Consider the following 19,702-nt stretch of genomic DNA (forward strand, 5'->3'; position numbering starts at 1 on the left):
ACTCCTGGAGGGGATTCGATACTGCCATCAGACCAGTCGTTCCCTTTCTGATCCGCATTGTTGTACGCATCACATGTACGACTACATGTTAGCATTGGACTTGGATAGTTTGGAGTGGCTGTGTGATTTCATGGCTCAAACCTCTTTCAGTAGACGCCCGGTTAGGTGAACTGCCTTCATCCTTTTGTTGAATAAAAACTATTGTTCTACTGGCACATTGCCACCCATAGTCTCATTTGAAAGCCGATATTAAGTTTAAATCACTCACATGCAGCAGACTTATTTCCACAACGTTGACATTTTACAACCTGCCTCTCAATACAACCTCCGTGTGCGGTGAGCACCCGTCACATTCAACGCAGCATCACAGGCCCAATACAATTCAAGCCCAGACCCGTGTAAGCCTGGCGACATTATCAGGATTGGAGCCACAGAAGAAGCGATACAGATGTTGTAGCGCGCTCCACCTAGACCTGCGACCATGCAGGTGTAGGTGAAGACTTGAAACTAGCAGTCGAGACCACGAAGCCCGCAGGAAAACGTTTACAGACGTTATACATCGAGCGAGACGAAGAATCATTTTCTCGGACGTCTACAGAAACTGACTCGTTCTTGCAACCGGCGAGTCGCCCTCTGCTGGTGATTCCAGAGAATACAGACTTCAGGCACTTTGGCATTTTCCTAAGCCAGTGACTACGTCCATTTTACATGATTCTAACGTTTGCTGTTTTTGGTTCTTTGACAATCTCTGTCTCTCGGTTTGAGAATCACTATTTCAAAATATGTTCACCCTTAAGAAAAATTGTACTTTTTACTTCTAATTCTTTCTTTTAAATAATGTATATTTCAGCACAGCACGACGGACTCACAGACGAGCTTGGTCAGGACTTTTTTTCCCCAGATTTTTTTTTTTTTTCGTGTCACTGTTGGCTGCTGTATGCGTACACACATATACATATCGTAGCATTCCACGAGCACTGCCCGTGTTCACACACAGTCCCAAGAAAAAAGGATTCGCTAACCACTTTGTCCTCCTGTTGCAATTCCATGAGAGCAGGAATGCAGCAGAGAGAAGAGAAGAGGGAGGCAGATGGGGGGGGCAGAGAAGATGGTGAGTGGCATTAGTTGGTCCTGGTCGCATTTTTTTCACATACTCCAAGCAGAGGATTGGAAGGCATCACATAAAAAACACTCAAGCTCGTGATTCAAATTTAAGCGGTCTAACGCTCAAAGCTGTGGCTTAGTCTGAGGGGAGGATTTGACAGAGGTTAGTCGGACACCGGAGTGCCACATTACACAAAAGCAGTCATCAGGTTCCTTTGTGGGCAGAGGAAAAGGAGGCGAACGGTTCCCTCCAGTGGTGAAATTGAACAACTGTAATTTACAGTAACAAAAAATGGAGGAGAAAAAAAAGGGTGAACAGAATTAGAACAAACGCATGCAGAGAGTCTCTGAATGGATCTAAAAATAGAGAAACATCAGTCGCCACAGAGGACGCTGTTGGCTCAGTTCCCGCATTATGATCTCCGCCGCAATGTTTCATAACCTTGGACAGCGAAAGGCGTGCGGAGGAATTGGCCAGCGGGTGGGACATCTGTATGTACAAGTGGAGCGTACCCAGCATGCGAGCGAGCGTTACCTTATTTGACCGCAGAGACACGCGTCCTCCGCACCGGGCACAGAATTTCGTTTGGCAATACGAACAGAGGTGGCCACAGCCATCGGCAAACTTGGTTTTGTGGCATATCCCGCAGGTCGGGGCTTCGCTCTTCTGGTCCTGCGCCGGCTTGGTCTCGTCCCCCATCTTCTTGACCTGGTCCTTGTACGATTCAAACTGCTGGTGCAACTTCCTGTCGGCGAGAGAGAGAGAGAACAAGGTGTTTATCCATCCATCCATCCATCCATCGTCTACCATCTAGCAGTATTTTCTTCATTTAATATTCAGCTTTTCCTCCAAACCCCTCCCTCTCTCACACATGACCCCTGCTCTGATAATCCATCCATCCATCGTCTACCGCTTTATCCATTTAAGGGTCCCAGGGGGGCTGGAGCCAATCCCAGCTGACATTAGGCGAGAGGCGGGGTTCACCCTGGACAGGTCGCCAGCCTATCACAGGGCCACATACAGAGACGGACAACCATTCACTCTCACATTCACACCTACGGTCAATGTAGAGTCTCCAGTGAACCTGACCCCATTCTGCATGTGTTTGGACTTTGGGAGGAAGACGGAGAACCCGGAGAGAACCCACGCACACACGGGGAGCTCCTTCAATCTGCCGACTTACTGACACCACTTCCGGTGATGGTGTGCGGTGTGAGACTTAAAAAGAAAAGGAAAAGGAAAAGCAGATACCGTGACCTTGGACGCCTCAAAGCTGAGCTCCTCCTCTCACACGGGCACCTCTCATAATCAAATTTGCTCTGCAAGTTTGAGAACATCACTCAATTCCACGTTCTCAGGTTCCCCTGCGTTTAATGAGTCACTTGCGCCCGTGTGTCTCTACATCGGGACAGTCGCAAGGTGAGACGGCCAACGCCCTCACTGTTAGACGACGATATGACTAATAACCACAATTAGCATCTCTCCATTGTGTTAGAAGAAGTAGCTGGCGGTCACACACACGAGAGCCCACCATCCCGTTTGCCTGTGACCGGCGCGGCATCTATTGTGTTACTGTGTGCGTCCTATAGATGGCCTCCTGCGGACGCGTTCCACCTGATCTCTCACACCGTAGATCCTCACCTCCTAACGGGTCCTGAGAGGCTCCTGCAAAAAGAAGAAAGAAAAAAAAAAAAGCGAACCTGCATGGACTCCGCCGCATGCATTTTGTATGACACATGTCAATTGAGCGTCTCCTTGGAAACCAAACACTGGGCTGACTTCATAATATGGCGATTAGAATTGGTTTCGCCCCACATATCCCCTGCAACATTCATTAGCACTGGTGAATTATTGAGCAGCGCTATCCTTTTACCACGTGCAGCTCTGCATTGGGAGATAAACGCGCCTCCTTTGACCACACCACCGGACCTTTTCGGAGCCCAAATGCGACGGCTGCACGCCGCCCGGCGACTATGTTGGCGTGCCCCCTTGTTGTACCCACTTAGGGATTAAAGGGCTAATTGTGTCACACACACACACACACACACACTTTGTGTGTATTTGCCACAGCAGAGATTAGTGCGTGGTCTTGTTTGACACATCCCACCCAATCTCCTTTGCTCGACAACAGGGGCCTGATAACAGAGCGATGGAGACGGATACGAGACGCAAAGCCACCGTCCCTGAGGATCAAGGGGAACAAGACTACAGGCAATCATGTTTTATTCTCGCTTAATCTCAGCTCAGTCCCGGGCCGCTACCGAGGGGCCACTGCTCCACCGGCGGACGGGGTCACTGGAAAAGAACTGCGGAAGACAACCAGTGATTACCTCTCCCCTTTCCGCCCTATCAGGTCACTCCTCGACAACGCCCACCTCACGGGGAAGGGGTTGTGAAGACAGGTTTGCACAAACTGGTCCGTACCGACGGTGGGCATTATCAGGGAGTGAGAATGAACAGACTAACATGAACAGTAATGGAGAGAGCACACACTGGTGTGCGGCACATTTGGCGCGTTATCAAGTGGAGCGCCAAGAAGCGAACAAATACTAAATGTGGAGTGAGCGTGGACTCAGGTGGCGGCGGGCAGCTGGTTCCAAAAGGGTCTACCGTTTCTTTTTCTTTTCTTTTTTTCTTTCTCGGTCAAACGTGGGTGACACCGGCTGACGAGTAATCATACGCTGCTCATTGTCCCGTCCCATGCTGGCGTGTCGGAGCTCCCTTACCTCTGGGTCTGCACCAGAGCGGCCACGGGCGGGCGGGCGGGCAGTAACGCGAGCCCGCCCCTTGGACGTGTGACAACCGGGCCCCAACCACGAGACTCTTTCTTTCGACTTCTGCTACAAACTGAATATTCACTCCTCTATCATCCGAAATAGATAATGTACATATACACATATGCGTATGCATATGTATGTATGTATGTTTGTATGTATGTATGTATGTATTGGCCACTTGGCAGCAGAGGAACTCAAAAACATACACGACAGCATCCCCATGAATTCCATGAAGTCCACAAACCTTTGAGAAATATCTCTCTTTAACTTGATAGCTGAGCTACTATTTACCCAGCATTCCATATTTTTTACGTTTCACACAGTCCTATGAATATTAACTCTAAGTTGACTGTATGTATTTTGGGGAAATTAAACATTAGTGGTGGTTGGACTACACATGTTGGCTCACACGGGGCTTTACCGACACTTAATATTATCAGATTTATTCTCCATGCAGTGACAACTCGGTCCAAAAATCACTATTTGTATTGCAATAACAACTCAATGTTTATGTTATCAAATTGTTCATCGTCGCTACTTCAAAAGTGAAGAATTTCGTATTTGGCAAGAAGCAGTGCACTTACTATGCACACTGTATTGTTGTACATGTTGGAAATATACCGAGGACATTTTGACTCCGGTGGTCCTGATGAAAGTTACCGATGGCTCTGATCTACTCAGAAGTCGCAGTAATCAATTCAATCATTTACACTTTAACAATGGGACACGTGAAAATGTCTGCTGGGCAAATTTTTTTTCCCACAGGATTTGAAACACTCACGCTCACAAATGAAACAGTGGGAGACAAATTACAGCGCACCAAATGACCTGGTGTTCACTTGGGATACTGTGTATCTCCGTTCATCAATATAAAGGAATTATTCACTGTGTAGTGTACTATAAAACAGGCTGAGGCTACTCTCCAACATTAACTTATTCACATTCATTTGCGATAAACCTTTACCCTAAGTAAAGTATGTTAACTACAAGGTGGGGAGAAACATTATATAAATCATATGACCTTAAAAAAACATGAAGAAGAATCGCTCAGCATATACAACAAGAAGTAATGACCTCTATTTATATATAAATAATCAGGACCATGACACATAGAGTGCTGCTTCTGTGCCTGTTCTGATCATGGCTATGAAATACATCAACTGTTGACTGAAAGTGAGTTGTGCCACCCCAGAGGCATTTAAGAAAGCAGATTCCATCATTGAACATCCCTCACACACCACCAGTCTCTCCTACGGATCACAAACACGCTGAGAAATGGCACAAAGTATTCTACTATCCACTAGGGGTCAAACCTACATTGACCCCTGGAGCCACCACTGTATGTTTGTGTCTGCAGGGGGAATCGAACGGGGGTCCGTGCTCTTACTTACGCGTCTGGCTCTGGCTCCTTGTCATTTGGGGACTTTTGCTGGGGCTGGAGAACGTTATTAACCAGCTCAGTGATCCCACTAAAGGGAAACCACCTGTTCAAATGAGGAAAGTGGGACTTGAAACATCGCAGTCGAGTCATCATGGGGAGAAAACAATCTGTCTTGAAAGGGTATTTTTCTTTTTTTCTTTTTTAGAAAACAGGGCAGTTTGTACGAAGTGAACGACAGCAGGGACATTCACTGCAACCAGCGCAGAGCGAGTGGGAAGAGGGGCCGGGCAGGTCGGCGAATAGTGGAACATGAATAACTCATCAGAAAGAGACAGTGAGGAAGGCAGGAGAAGAAAGAAAGATGATACACAGCTGTACGGTCGACGGCGTAGAGGAGAGAGGAAGCAGGGAAGCTCTGCAGCCAATGGAAATGAGAGCTGCATCACACGCTCAGCTGAGGGGTAACGGGGGTGTCGTGTGTGCCGGCGTGGTGGTGCGGTAGGGGTCAGGTTGTCAGAGCAGCTGGATTTATGTGAAAATGCAGCTATGGAGTTCAGTGGAGCGGCAAAGGTGCGTCCAGTCCGCACTCGGTGGTGGCTGGCTCACGAGGCCGCGCAGAAAGCCAATCGGATGACACACTGGATGAGAGTGGCCAGCCAGTCGGAGCCCAGGGACAAGGGGGGAAAGGCGGGGTGGGGGGGGGGGGGGGGGTTCGGTGGGCCTGGCTGTCACAAAGCCATTCGGAAGGAAAGGCCGTCGCCACTGATGTCATGGAAGCGGGCCATTTGGCGTCCAGCCCCCCAAATCCAACGATCTGCTCGACGCCTCTCGTGGGGAGGCCGACGAAAATCGAAATGCCACGGCGCGGTCGTCAGGCTACACGACCGCGGCAGCTTTCCATGACATTAGCGACATGTCTTGTGTCCCCGCCCCCAGACACACAGGAGAAAGCCACACGAAGCACACAAGCACCGACTGACAGGAAGAAATGTCAAAGCCTGGAGCACTCTGGGTAACGGGGTTCTACTTACTGTGCCGGCTGAGGCTTTGGTTCCTCTTTGATCCTAATACATGGAAAAAGGAACAGAAACAAAAGAAAGAAGTGTGCACAGCTCAGTGCATACGGAAACACAAGGAGATGGGAAAACATACTTAAAAAAAACACACAAAATCGGACATAACGCAAACCATGCTTAAAACTATAGTATGAATAATATTCAGGGTGTTAGAGATGATTTAGGTTTTGACAGTGAACGCAATGCGATGATGATGATGATGATGGTGATGAGGCAAACAACATGGGGGGGGGGGAATGTGTGACTTTAAAATGACGTCGAGTTTGATTTGGACCAACTGCAAATTTGAAATGTGAGTGAAACCCTCTCTCACACTATGTACTTCGGAGCGTCGCCTGGAGCTGCTCACAGATCTGCATCAGGCCCCGAGGACGGACGACTAAAACTCCTACTACGCCGAGTCAGCGACACATGCCTGATCAGATTCCACAATGGCTCATATTATATTCATTAACAATTCAAATAAACTAGTCGGCCATTTATATATATATATATATATATATAGAGAGAGAGAGAGAGAGAGAGAGAGAGAGAGAGAGAGAAATGACCGACTAGTTTATATGAGATTAGATTCCATAGCTGCTGATATTATATCCATTAACACTTCAGATACACTAGTCGGTCATTTATATATAGAAAGATGTGCTGGTGCACGTGTGGAGAATTGACCTTCTATGTGTCTGTAGTAGGACTTATTTGCATTTAATCGAAGTTGAAACTGCAGCATTCTCTCTCTCTCTCTCTCTCTCTATCTAACACACACACACACACACACACACACACACACACACACACACACACACACACACACACACACACACACACACACACACACACACACACACACACACACACACACACACACACACACACACACACACACACACACACACACACACACACACACACACACACACACACACACACCGCAGGCCTGTCTAGCATCTGACGATCACGCGTCAGAACTTCGCGCACCTCATCGCCACTTAAGTAAAGAACACCGTCAGCTTTTGTGTGAAATGGAATGTGTTGATTGCATTTTGTCTCATTCTGTGTGAGTGACTTTTCTGTCTTTCTTTCTTTCTTTTTGTTTAGCGCTGCAACCAAGGATGTTTTTCCGATTACGAGCTAGTCCGGCAGAAATGACCGAAGACAGAAGTGAATCCTCACATTTGACCAAACTAAAGGCTGCAAATTGAAACTTAAAGTTCAAGTGGAAAAGTTCTGAGAAACAGATAATGTCCCTGATAATGAAGAATTAACCTAATTAAAAATGATACTCCATCAAGTCAAACTTAACAAACAATGCTAATCCCTGCCGTGCCCACTGAGCGGATGCCGTTCAACTCCCCAAACAACCACCGAGGCCGACGCGACGCGACGAAGCCCCCCAACAGCCACAGCAGAGCGAAGAAAAACCTGTCTGTCTCGTCTGTGTCGGCTTGTCGAGAGAGCGCACGGGTGAAGACATAGTCCTGTGTGTACCCATCCGTCTCGCTGGCCTGTTTCCCGATGAGCCAGTCCATGTTCATCCTCCCGCTGTGTTCTCCCGATGACCTGCAGCGCCGCTCTCTATCGATCCCATCGGCCCCGTCCCTGTGGTCGCATCACGAGCCTCATATGTATCTGATGGAGCCTGCCAGCCTGCCTGCCTGGACGGCTGCCGGACAAAGTGTGTGTGTGTGTGTGTGTGTGTACTGTACTAGCAGGCCACGTGTGCATACGTGAGTGCGCGCGCGGTGTATTGTTTGACACGGGGCAGTAAAATGAGTGAGTGTAAAATGTCACAGGTGACGTATTCGGTGTCCGGGCTGCTGAGGAGGCCCGCGGGGGCAGATACCACGGGCTCTGTTTTCCATCTCTTTGACCTGCACGCCGCTTCTCATGAACCCATCATCACACACACACGGAATAAAAATTTATAAAACACGCACGCACACAGACACACGCACACACACAATCAGGGACACAGTGTGTATAGAACATCTATATCCACATGTGTCAAGATGTGTGATGCAGTGTTGAGTCTCAACTAGCCACACGCCGCTGTTATTTTTAGGCCCTTGGTGTTATTCAGTGTTAAGGTCTCCTGATCCGGCTCTGACAAAAGACTGGTGCCACGCTGCTCTCTAGTGGACAGATGTGCTGCACAAACTTCTAGGAACTAGATTCCTCAACTTCCATGGGGGGGGGGGGGATCTTGCAAGCTTTCCAAACATTTGGTAGTATCAACTTTTAAATTGCACATTTAATATATTTCTGCGTGCGGACAAAATTAGTCACCTTGGGCTCCGGAGGAATGTGAGGATATATATATATATATATATATTTTTAGAATTCCAGACATTTGAACTATGACAATATCAAGAAAGTATTCATCGGATCAATCAATGATGATGATAACAGGTTTTAACATCATAGTCGGAGGTTATTCATTGTTTACTGTCTGGCGACACCACAGAAGGTGGAACTCTACGCCTTTCACGGAGGCGTGTCTAAAGTGTACGGCATCGGGAAGGTGAAGTAACACCGCGCCATCGGGCCGCGAGGAGTGGAGGAGACGAAGACACGAGGACGCACTCGACAGACAGACACGAAACACTATTAATAGGAAATGAAGGGAGAATGACACAACTGCTGTGGCTTCTTCTGAACCTTACATCATCAGCCAAGTTGACGGGCACCAAAGACGGGAAGCAAAGATTTAAAAAAAAAAAATCTGCTTTAACAGTAGAGTATCCATCTCATCCGGGTTTCAGGGAAATGAAAACAATGAGGAACACACACACACACACACACACACACACACACACACACACACACACACACACACACACACACACACACACACACACACACACACACACACACACACACACACACACACACACACACACACACACACACACACACACACACACACACACACACACACACACACACACACACACACACACGCACACACACACAGACAGACAGACAGACAGACAGACACACGCACACACACGCACACACACACACACACACACACACACACACACAGACAGACAGACAGACAGACAGACAGACAGACAGACAGACAGACAGACAGACAGACAGAGGCACAAACACACACACAGTTTCTATCCGAGGGTCAGGCCCGTGGGTGACCAAGAGCACAACTCCGCGGAGACGTCCTCTAATGGTTTTCGCAGTAGCGTGCAGGCGTCCGGCAGTGCTCGGCAGTTTTTAAACAGATAGTGAGAAGCGGCCTTGACTTGGCGTCAACAACTGGGGTAGAAATTCTGTCACAGAGGATCTCATGGCTAAGCGGTGACCCCGCGGGCCCCTCTGCGTCGAGTGCAGACGGAGTGATAATTGGATCATAAGGGAGTAATCTGGCTCAGTGGGTAAATACCAACTACATACATCATTAACACCATCCCAGCCAGCCAGTCAGTGCTGCTGCTGCTGCCAGGAGAGGAGGTTACTGTCCGTCGGAAATCACTCACAGGCAACGGACCAACGGGGAGAACTCTCACCGGCGGCTGTGGCCCTGCTGAAATCTGTTCCTCTGACACAAATGTGTGGGAAAAAAACTGTATGTGTTGGTGAATCGTATAGGAATTCATTTTCAATGTACGCTGCGATGACAGCAGTAGCATTGGCGGCTCTGACCCCGACCCCCTCCCAGTTGAAGGTAGCGACCGAAGCCGTATTAAAGCTGCTTCGTTGACAAAGATTTTGTCCCCATACAGCTCTGTGAAATATAGGAATCACATATCATATCATGAAGTGTGTTCGACACTGACCTGAGAACTGAGGTAAGACATTAACATTATAATTTCTACTTTGTAGAATTTGTATTGTTGGAGGGGAAAAGATTCACCTTTCAAAGCAGTCGCATTGTTTCATTGAAAGACCGATGTTAGCTGTATATTGCTATAACCATAATCTAAGTATTCATTCCGCAGCAAGTCATATGTATAACGCCATAAATTGCGAGGCAACAGATATTTACAGCATTTCAGTGAATGGCAGCCAACATGACGGACAGCTGACTACTGGTCATGTGAGATTCTCTGAATGAATTGTAGTTTTTAAAAAACAGGTGAATGAATTTTTTTTTCAGTGATATCCCGGAATATTCAATGTATATAAGTGTATACAAGGTGTAATAATGTCCATATTGTGTGTATTTGCATATAATTGTGGAAACAGCACTGATGTCGGATAGTCAGGATGAAAAATATCAATACTGTAAAATGTGATGGGGAATCCAACAACATTATTTTAGGCCCAAAACCCCTGCAGAGCGCGTTGCTGTAGTCCAGTCAGCCACAGATTTATGATGTGTCAGCGATATCACTGCGGGAAGTATAAAACAGAAAATCCCTCTGTCGCACGAACTCCACTACTGTAGATCACCTGCAAGTCTCTAAATGTGCACTCAAAATAGCATCTTATTGGAAAAACACCTGTTCATTCTGCCTCTTTGATAAGTGGCAGGAGAAGTGCTTCTTAACACTTTCTCCTATGCACCCAAAGAGAGGATTAGGGAAGGTGGGGGGGGGGAGGTTTAGGATGGAGCGCTGATAACTTCCGCTGGCACGGCGCGATAGGCAGGGCAGGAGGAACAGCGACAGGGCAGGCGCCTTGGTGCGGGAGGGGTTGTGCCAGCGGACCCACAGCTGGGCCTTAGAAAGGCCCAGATAGGATTCACTCCGCGGGCCGCGCTCCTCAGAATAGGCAATCTAACAGCGGCCCGGGCCAGACCTCATGACCAGGGACTCATATTCAGATTGTCAAACAGGAGTTGGCAACGGGCAGGTTTCTCTGAGCAACCAGGGGAGGGGGGGGGGGAGTGGCTAATCTGCCGCCAAATATAACTGAAATCCATCTGTTTCCTTAGATTACCTGCCAGGATTCAATTGAGCTGCTCCCTATCTGCCCCCCGTGAGAGACTTTCCAGGTGGCGGAGAGTCAGCTAATCACCCGCACAAGTGTATTTCCATGCAAAGGCGTACAGGAAGTATACGTGCAAGCTTCAGCTGCATTTATTCTACTAACTACATGAGCAACATTTCATTGAGATTTCGTGTTCCTCGCACACGTGTGCTGGGGCGATAGGTGAGCGCGCGCACGACCGTGTCTTTCCTCGCAGTCGAACGCTGGAGCGCTTCTCCTGCCGGCCCAACTTCATTTAACCTGACACGCTCGGCATTTTTTCCTTGGCAGCCGACATTGTCCCACGCCAACGTCACGACTCCTCCCGGTGCGCGGCTGAACGGCTCCCCATGGGAACGCTCGGTGAAAAAAACTCAACCCCTTAACCCCTGGCGCGGCGGGGTCACCGGCCTGTGCATTAGCCCAGTCTCTGGCTCCGGCGGCCAGACAGTGGCTGGTGAATGCAGCTCGCTGTCCCCCCCCCCCCCAACCCTGTGCGCTACACGAGCCGAGCCGTCCACCGGCTCCTCGATCCACCGATTCTGCCCCGTCTCGCTACTGCCACATTAGTTCCGGTCTCGTAGTCAGCAAAAGCCTAGTTTCAGCCCTTTTTCTCCTGCCGAGGGACTGGAGGGATTTTGATCTGAAAAACTAAGACTTGCTAAGAGCATCATCTGAAAAAAACAAACTGAACTGTAGTAGCAGCAGTGATGATCACGATCATATTCCACCTTCTCTGCCGCGCCTCCAAACCTCGCCTGAAACGCCCATGAGTGCCATCCTCAACTCACACACACACACACACACACACACACACACACACACACACACACACACACACACAAAGAAAAGACGATAATGTTGTTGTTCCCCGCCTGGGAGGAGTGGGGGGGGGGGGGGTTGGGCTGCGCTGAAACTACAGTCAGCTGTCTGCGTCTCACTCAGGGCTATAATAAGAGCCTGGACGTGACTAACAATAGAGAGGTAATAGATACCCGGGCTATTGTTGGCCCTGCCCGCTCGACTCCTTCCTGTCCCGATTCATCGCTACAGCACGTCGCCATTAGTTCACTTAACCAAACTGCACGCCGTGTGCACAGCCAGACGAGCACACAGGGGCGGCAATCTGATATCACCCTCGCCGCGTGCGGGCTACACCCAGTCACTTTGCAGAGACACGGCTGCGGACGCCATGTGAAGTTACGCAGCCCCGGGAACCGTATCCGCCGCCTCTCGGCGCTATCGGACACTGCAAAGGCCACGAGGGCTCTGCAGCTATACGGCGTAGAAGGAGAAAAAAAAGGGGCTCGACGTCTGGTGATTTCGAATGCCTGCGTTTCCTCCCTCGACGCACCACTTCAGACGATTTGTACTTATGCTTCACAAAGGGCGGATTTCTGTGTATCTCTGCAGCGACCTTCCTCCACCAACCCCCCCCCCCCCCCCCCCCCCCCTTTCTCGTCCCCACTGGTAGTGTACATCCGGGCCAGCTCGGCGTCGCCACGGCGATGGCAGCAGTATCTCAGTGGAGACGAGTGATGTTAAGGGACTGGCGGGAGATCCTCCATCGGACGTCGGTGGAGGAGCACGATGCCGCGACCACACCGGTCGACTCTCGCCACCGTCTCCCTCCTCGTCACTGTCAGATGATGGGGATGGAAAAAACGGGCCTCTTCGCTGATTTTTCTCTTCTTTTTCCTCTCTCATGGTAGCCACTGCAGAACAAACTACAATACACACACCGAGCAAACCATGAACACGCACGGTGACACTGACTCTCTGGAATAATGCATTTAAAGCTTCCCACAAAGCCACCTCCAGCCCCAGGCGGCGTATGCAGTGGTCTACACGCTGTACAGTATGTCCTAGTGTACGCCACACGGCAGCGCCTGTGTATATGTGTGCTCAACCAGTGGACTTATATAAGAGCCACGGCTGCATTAGTGACTTCAAGAAAAAAATGGCTGCTCGTCATCCTCCCCTATTCATGTCAGGCGGCTGCTTCTCTAATCACGTACTGTACATGCAGAGGGACTACAGCGCCGCTGCACATCCAAACCCTTTATCCCTGCTACACCTTGTTGTGACAGGGGGGGGGGGGAGAATTAAGACGGCGCAGGAGAGCAACGAAAGTTGGACTTAGAAATCGTGTCGCTCCAGAGTAAATGCATGAAAAAGTTTCTCAACAGAATCACTGTGGAGTCAATATGTTAGATTATGAGGCCGACAGAGCTGGTGTGTGTGTGACTGTGTGTGTGTGTGTATCTGTGTGTGTGTGTGTGTGTGTGAGTCTGTGAGTGTATCTGTGTGTGTGTCTGTGTGTGTGTTAGTGTCTGCGTGTGTGTGTGTGTGTCTGTGTGTGTGTGTGTGTGTCTGTGTGCATGTGTTTCATTTCACTGAGCGCACTACATCTGCGTGGCAGACCAGTACGGGGCGGCTGCGTTTGTTTATAGAAGGCGCTGGATGGTTTTTATTTTTTGGCCACACAAAGGCGCGTCAGAAGGGCCGGCTAGGCAGCGTGCACGTGTCTGAGTCACCGGCTTGCACCTGCTCCGACCAGCTGAGTCTTGAATGAGCAGAACGGTGGACGGGCGGACGGACACACGCGCGCGCGCGCACGCACGCACACACACACACACACACACACACACACACACACACGGGGAAGGAGAGATTAGTGCGCCCTGTGTAAACTACCGCTCGCAAATACGCCGGCTCACACACACCGAGAGCAAAGCATCTGGAGTGAAGGATTATTCAGCAAAGTCATGTTATCGCTTGCCCTCATTCTACCCTCTTCATTCGAAAACAGGTATGTGGGTTCACAGCAACAGCACGAATTAGTGAAGTAAAGTGACCCATCTGAACATTGTAGGCGTATACCCACTGTACTTCCTAGTCTATAAGAGGTCGCGCTCCCGACTTTGCTCAAAGCTAAAACATTTAGCTGGTCAACTGCCTTAGACCCTAGATCCGTGAGGTTGAGAGAGTTTGAGATGGGATGCAACCATAGGGTCCATCAATTGCAGATTTGCTCTCCCCAAAAAGATCTAGAATTTGGGGATTCCTTCAAATCCCCAACTGAAGGAGCTGGGGATCTGGGGCATGTACTCTGTGCATCACCTACAACCTCTGTGATTCAAAGGCAGACAAGCGGGGAGGTGGTCGGATGAACGTCCTAATTAACAGTCTGCAGAAACTTTGGGAAGTTGCCTTCTTGCCAGGCCAGAGACCACTCTGTACCACTAAAGATGTAGTTTAGCAAGAGCCAGAGGGGCAACTACAGTGGCACTCAGTGGAGACAACTCCTACACCAAGGCCAAACCATCAAAATCCGCACATCGTTCCCTGAGAGAGGTCGGAAATCTTGCAAGAATTAGGAAAAGGGATTTGCACAAAAATATGCATTATTTCCTGGGAAATCAGTGAAAATGTCCCCAAAAAAATCTTTAGCTCGCACTGTTGAAGAAAGACTTTGTCCCGATCCACACGAATGTTTAACGGGGTCTTTCTTGGCCAATGTCCCCGCCTTCCACCAAATCATGTGCAAATCAATTCAGTCGTTTTTTGCGTAATCCAGCTGACAAGCCAACTGACTGACGGACAGGGGTGAAGACATAACCCCCCTTGGCGGAGGTGATGACAAACGACAGACTGAATGTTCGTCAAATGAATCCTGGGGTTATTAAATTGGCGTTTGAGAGCCAATCATTTCTTCGCTGACACACGTGAAGATTGTATGAGCAATCATTTGTACGTGCTATTTGATGGAAATGAAACAGAATTTGCTCTATCTGAACATTGGAGCTGGTCCCGTGAGCCTCTTTGACTCGGCTGCCTGGTTTCCATGGACGCCTAAATGACCTGCTGCCTGTTCAGTTGCCTGGCTGCTTGTCGGCCGCTGAATGTCTCCACTACCAATAGTCCAACGGGTTCAGAAGCCTTGTAACCGACTCTCCAGGTATCTTTCTCTCTGTGTGTGTGTCTCTCTCTCTCTCTCTCTGCGTTCACTCAGTCTAGACTCCACGGACCTAAATAATAAATACTCTCATACTCACATCAAATGCCGAACTATAAATGGACACTACACACAAACTAGACGTCACCGTTGGCCGGCAGCATTGAGCTGATTCAGATAAAAAACAACCACGGCACAAGAAACTGACCCACACACGTGGGTTCGAGACCTCGCCTGCACACGAGGGGGGAGAGTTGTCCTTTCTCTGACCTTTCAGGGTTCAACCATCATAAAACAGAACCCCCCCCCCCCCCCGAGGGGAACGTCACAGGGGAGAGGAGAGAAAAAAGGCACCACACCTCGCCGGCTGTAACCGTCCGACGCCGACGCGGCACCGGCGGGACCGTCCTTGTGGACCCCACTCGTATTTCCAGGTTTGCTTTATCTCGAAGAGCGAGCGTAGTCCAGAGCCCGTTGGGGGTTTCAACTACTACAGTCGTCACACCACCTGCAGGGTTATGAGAGACACACTCAGCATCAAGCCGGTAAGGTTATTCTGTAGCAGGCACACATGTTCTTCGGAGGCACCGGGCTTCCCTCGCAGGGTCTGATGCTGTTCATCCTCACTCAGCTGAGGGTGCATGGGGACGCGGGATGGGCAATAAAAGTGATCAAGTGGCCCCTCCAAGGGGTCTACTCTCTTTGCTCTCATTGGCTAGGCCTATATATATATATATATATTTCACACTACCCAGCGTCGACCGCGTTCCCATTGCACAGCGTGCCAGGGGGCTTACGCAACGACAGGCCAGATGTGCACGGCGGTGGATCTGTAGTCGGCTTCTGGTTTCGACTCAGTCGAGGGATCGCCAGTTTTTTTTCCGCACCCCGCCGACGTTGCGCTCGCGAGTACTCTTTGACATCAGTTCACCTGGGGAGAGGCGAGACGTCGTATCGTATTCTTCAAATGCAGTTTCTCCTCATGACCGCTGGGGTACATATTGCCGTCTGACGTCAGGATTTGAGCTGGCGACATCAGGTATCAGCTTAGGATTTCACCACTCTAAAAATAACTGCTCCAATATTGTCAATTATCCCCCCCCAAAAAATAAAATACAGCTGGCCGAGGCGGTGCCGATTCATTTGTGAACGACTGCAGTGAAAACTAATCTCCCCGCGCTGCTCTCTAGCATTGTATTATGCCATTCCGCGAATGTATATTCATACGACATCTCTTCCTGTAGCAGTTACAACAAACCTCGGTCTGACAAACGCTTTCCTACTGTCAGGTTTCGCCAAGGGCATTTCAAACTGCGCGGCACCGGGGGGGGGCGCGACAGGAGAATCCCTTCAAACTTTGCTCGAGGGACAAGAGCCCCAGAGGAGGATAAAACCCCGTGCTGACGAATGCAGATGTTATTTCGAACAAAGCCCTGAAAGACAATAGAGCCCCCGACTCTGTGCGGTGCCACGCGGGAGATGGCAGGCCGATTGCTCTGTCAATGGAGGCCGAGGCTGTCATATCGGCAGTGAGGCCCGATAGCATCTCAGACGTCACCGTCTCTCCTCTCGTTTTCTCTCTGATGTTCTCTCCTCTCCTCTCGCGCCCCCCCCCCCCCTTCTCATTTCCTCTCCTCTCTCCTGTGCTAACCTGTCGTACACTTTCCTCCCCCCCGCCCCACGAGCTTATCCTCACCTGTCCTCTCCTTGCTTTTTTTCCCCTGGCCCAAACCTTGTAAGTGACACAGAACATAAAATTAGATTGTGTTACGTTCTCTCTCAAACATCACGTCCTATGAAAAGGCGAAAAAATCCACAATGAACTGATCCTACAAACAAGTATTGCCCGTGTAGTTTTGCTTCTCTGCTGTGTAATATTGCCCCAAAACTATTAAAACATTGAGCCATGCTTTCGCCTACACGTGACTTTTAGATAAAACCACATACACATTCGTACAGTTCTCTTAATACAGCGCAAATGCGTACTGTACAAATCCTCGACTGAAAATAGTCCCAGACATGAATGTACTCCCGTGCCGGTGGCGTTTGCCCGGCTGCCTCCCTCACGAAAGATTTTTTTACGGTAACAATAGGTGAAATGTGAAATGGCTCACTGAGACGAACCCACGGAGGATTACCATCCGAGCGTAGAGTTTAACTCCACTCCACGCCGAGTGCGCTTTAGTGCCTTTCAGCTCGTCGTTCTGGTTTTATGGTCCCACGCCATGTGCGTTTCGGTTCGGTGTCACAAATCTCATCGACCTCGTTGTCAGCCAAAGCAACCGACTGTTTTTTAGCATCAGCTGGGCGGCGGGTGGAAACAGTGGCGCGTCAAGACGCCGGCGTATATTTGACTCTGATACTCTGAGCAAATCAGAGCTCAGATGAGAGAGATTAGTTGACAACAGGAAAAATAGTGAAGAACACTAGTCGCATCAATTAAAGGGGCAGTACGCGATCCTGAAGCAAAACTTCAGAATCTGTGAATATTTCCTCACCGTCCGTTAAATAGCTGTCGCTTTTGTGTGCACTGCAGAGCAGTAACATCACAACAACAACAACAACAACAACAACAAAGAGGGAAGCAAGCTTTCTCCAAAATCACCTGCTGCCCCTTTAGGAAAATTGTATTTTTACTCAATGATTGTGACTGTGAGGAAAAATCTGCAGCCTATACTCTCAGGCACTTTGTCCAGTAGGAATGGTATGTTGGATAAGAAAGGGAAGTACAGGGGGAGAGAGAAGCACGTGCCAGTACAGTACAGGGCCAGAGGCAATTTGACAGATACAGTAGGTTAATGACATGAAATGAAAAAGAAAGGGTGGAGGGAATCAAAAGATCTCGACAACAATCAAACTTTCACCTCCACAGCTTATGAACTCGGAACTCGTAAATATATTGATTCGCCCAAACAACTTGACAGCGTGCCAGCCTCAGATAAGTCAAACACATTGTTTCTCAAATTAGCGATGTATTCATCTGGCGTGCATCATTCTGCTCTTTAGAGTCAAGGCAGCAGCCGCCGCCCCCCCCCCCCCCCCCCCCCCCCCATGGGGAAAGTGATGGGGGATGGGAGACGGTCGAGCGCTCATGACAGAATCTGCTCTTTACGTGGGGAGGCGAGTGGCCATGGGTGAGTGAGCCGAGGGAACGAGAGAGAGAGAGAGAGAGAGAGAGAGAGAGAGAGAGTATATACTGTATATTGTCCAGTGGGAAAATTCTGAGCATTACCTCGCCTCATTTCACAACCATAGGTCTCTCTCTTCTCCCTCCCTCCCTCTCTCTATGTTTTCAAATTTGCCTTATTGACGTGAAGATTACGTAAAGTACAGTATCGCCACAGCGGGTTTTAATCGGAGAAGAAAACTGCGCAAAACCATAAGACAGCGTTGCTCGTTTCCCCCCAAAAACGTAGGTTGTGGGTCTGACAAGATTTTCTCTGCCTGCAACTCTTGCTCGCAGAAAGAACCGCGTCACAGCGTCTCTACTCGGGGCTCCAGGTTTTGTCTGTGTGACTTTTGAATTTTTTTTTTTACTCTTCTCCCAGTTTCCAGGGACTTGCGTCGCACCGGATCACTGCCACTTCCTGGTGTCTGCACAGTGCTTGGCCGCAGCGAAGTTGCACCTCAAAGGAAGCACATTGTGGTAGGAAATATGAGATGCTCTGTGCGTGCGTGTGTGTTTGCTCAACTCTCTGAGGAGGGGCAGATATTCTACAGCCTCCAGGGACACAGGGCCTCTCTCTCGCTCTCTCCGCAGCTCTGACCCCAGCTGGTACACTGAGCCCTCTAGCACTATCAGATAAATGACCAGGATGGGGTGGGGGGTGGGGGACGTGTGCATGTGCGCCGTGGGATGGGGGGTTGGGGGGAGAAACAGAAAAAGGAAATAGGATGTGATCAATCACAGCTAATTCTAGGTCAATGCTCTCACACACACACACACACACACACACACACACACACACACACACACACACACACACACACACACACACACACACACACACACACACACACACACACACACCTCAGCATAGCCATGCGAACCAGGAACAGGATCAAACATAAATATTTCCCAGCTGACGGAAAATGAATGGTACAAAGTATACGGCTTATTATGAAATGCTCCGGTCAAATCATGAATATATCGTCTGGCTAGGGTTAGGGTCACTTTCACTTCCTGGAGCACAGAGCAGTGTCAAAAATGTCTCTCAATCAATATCAGAATTATCACAATTTAATCATCTATGCGCGTGTCTTTATGCGTCGATACCAGCTCACTATTTGGAGCCAGAAGAAGAAGAAGCAATAGAGGCTCGAGATGTGAATGAGAAAGTCCGTCTCCCACACTCGAGCCACCGGGCAGAACCAGCGAGCGAGCGGCCCTGCGGGACTGGAGGCCCAGGCGTTCTGTGCGTTGCCTTCAGGATACACACAGGGTCTGGCTGGGAGGGGGGGGGGGGGGGGTGGGGGGGG

At 49.5% G+C, this 19,702-nt stretch overlaps 1 protein-coding gene across 29 annotated transcripts in view; it reads right to left on the reverse strand.

The window, feature by feature from the left end:
• rims2a (regulating synaptic membrane exocytosis 2a) overlaps positions 1 to 19,702 on the reverse strand; it is a 118,355-nt gene that overhangs the window by 95,546 nt on the left and 3,107 nt on the right. For 15 of the 29 annotated variants that reach the window (XM_047335025.1, XM_047334996.1, XM_047334911.1 and 12 more), the window contains exons 2-5: positions 6,295 to 6,327; positions 5,274 to 5,366; positions 1,640 to 1,850; positions 1,023 to 1,034 (exon numbers count right to left, since the gene is read on the reverse strand). In XM_047335025.1, coding sequence (XP_047190981.1) covers positions 1,023 to 1,034; positions 1,640 to 1,850; positions 5,274 to 5,366; positions 6,295 to 6,327 — 349 coding nt within the window. The remainder of the gene's footprint in view (positions 1 to 1,022; positions 1,035 to 1,639; positions 1,851 to 5,273; positions 5,367 to 6,294; positions 6,328 to 19,702) is intronic. The other 14 variants (XM_047335102.1, XM_047335457.1, XM_047335081.1 and 11 more) reach the window with 2 other exon arrangements.

The sequence above is a fragment of the Scophthalmus maximus genome, chromosome 1 (assembly GCF_022379125.1).
Source record: "Scophthalmus maximus strain ysfricsl-2021 chromosome 1, ASM2237912v1, whole genome shotgun sequence".
Classification (NCBI taxonomy): Eukaryota; Metazoa; Chordata; class Actinopteri; order Pleuronectiformes; family Scophthalmidae; genus Scophthalmus; species Scophthalmus maximus.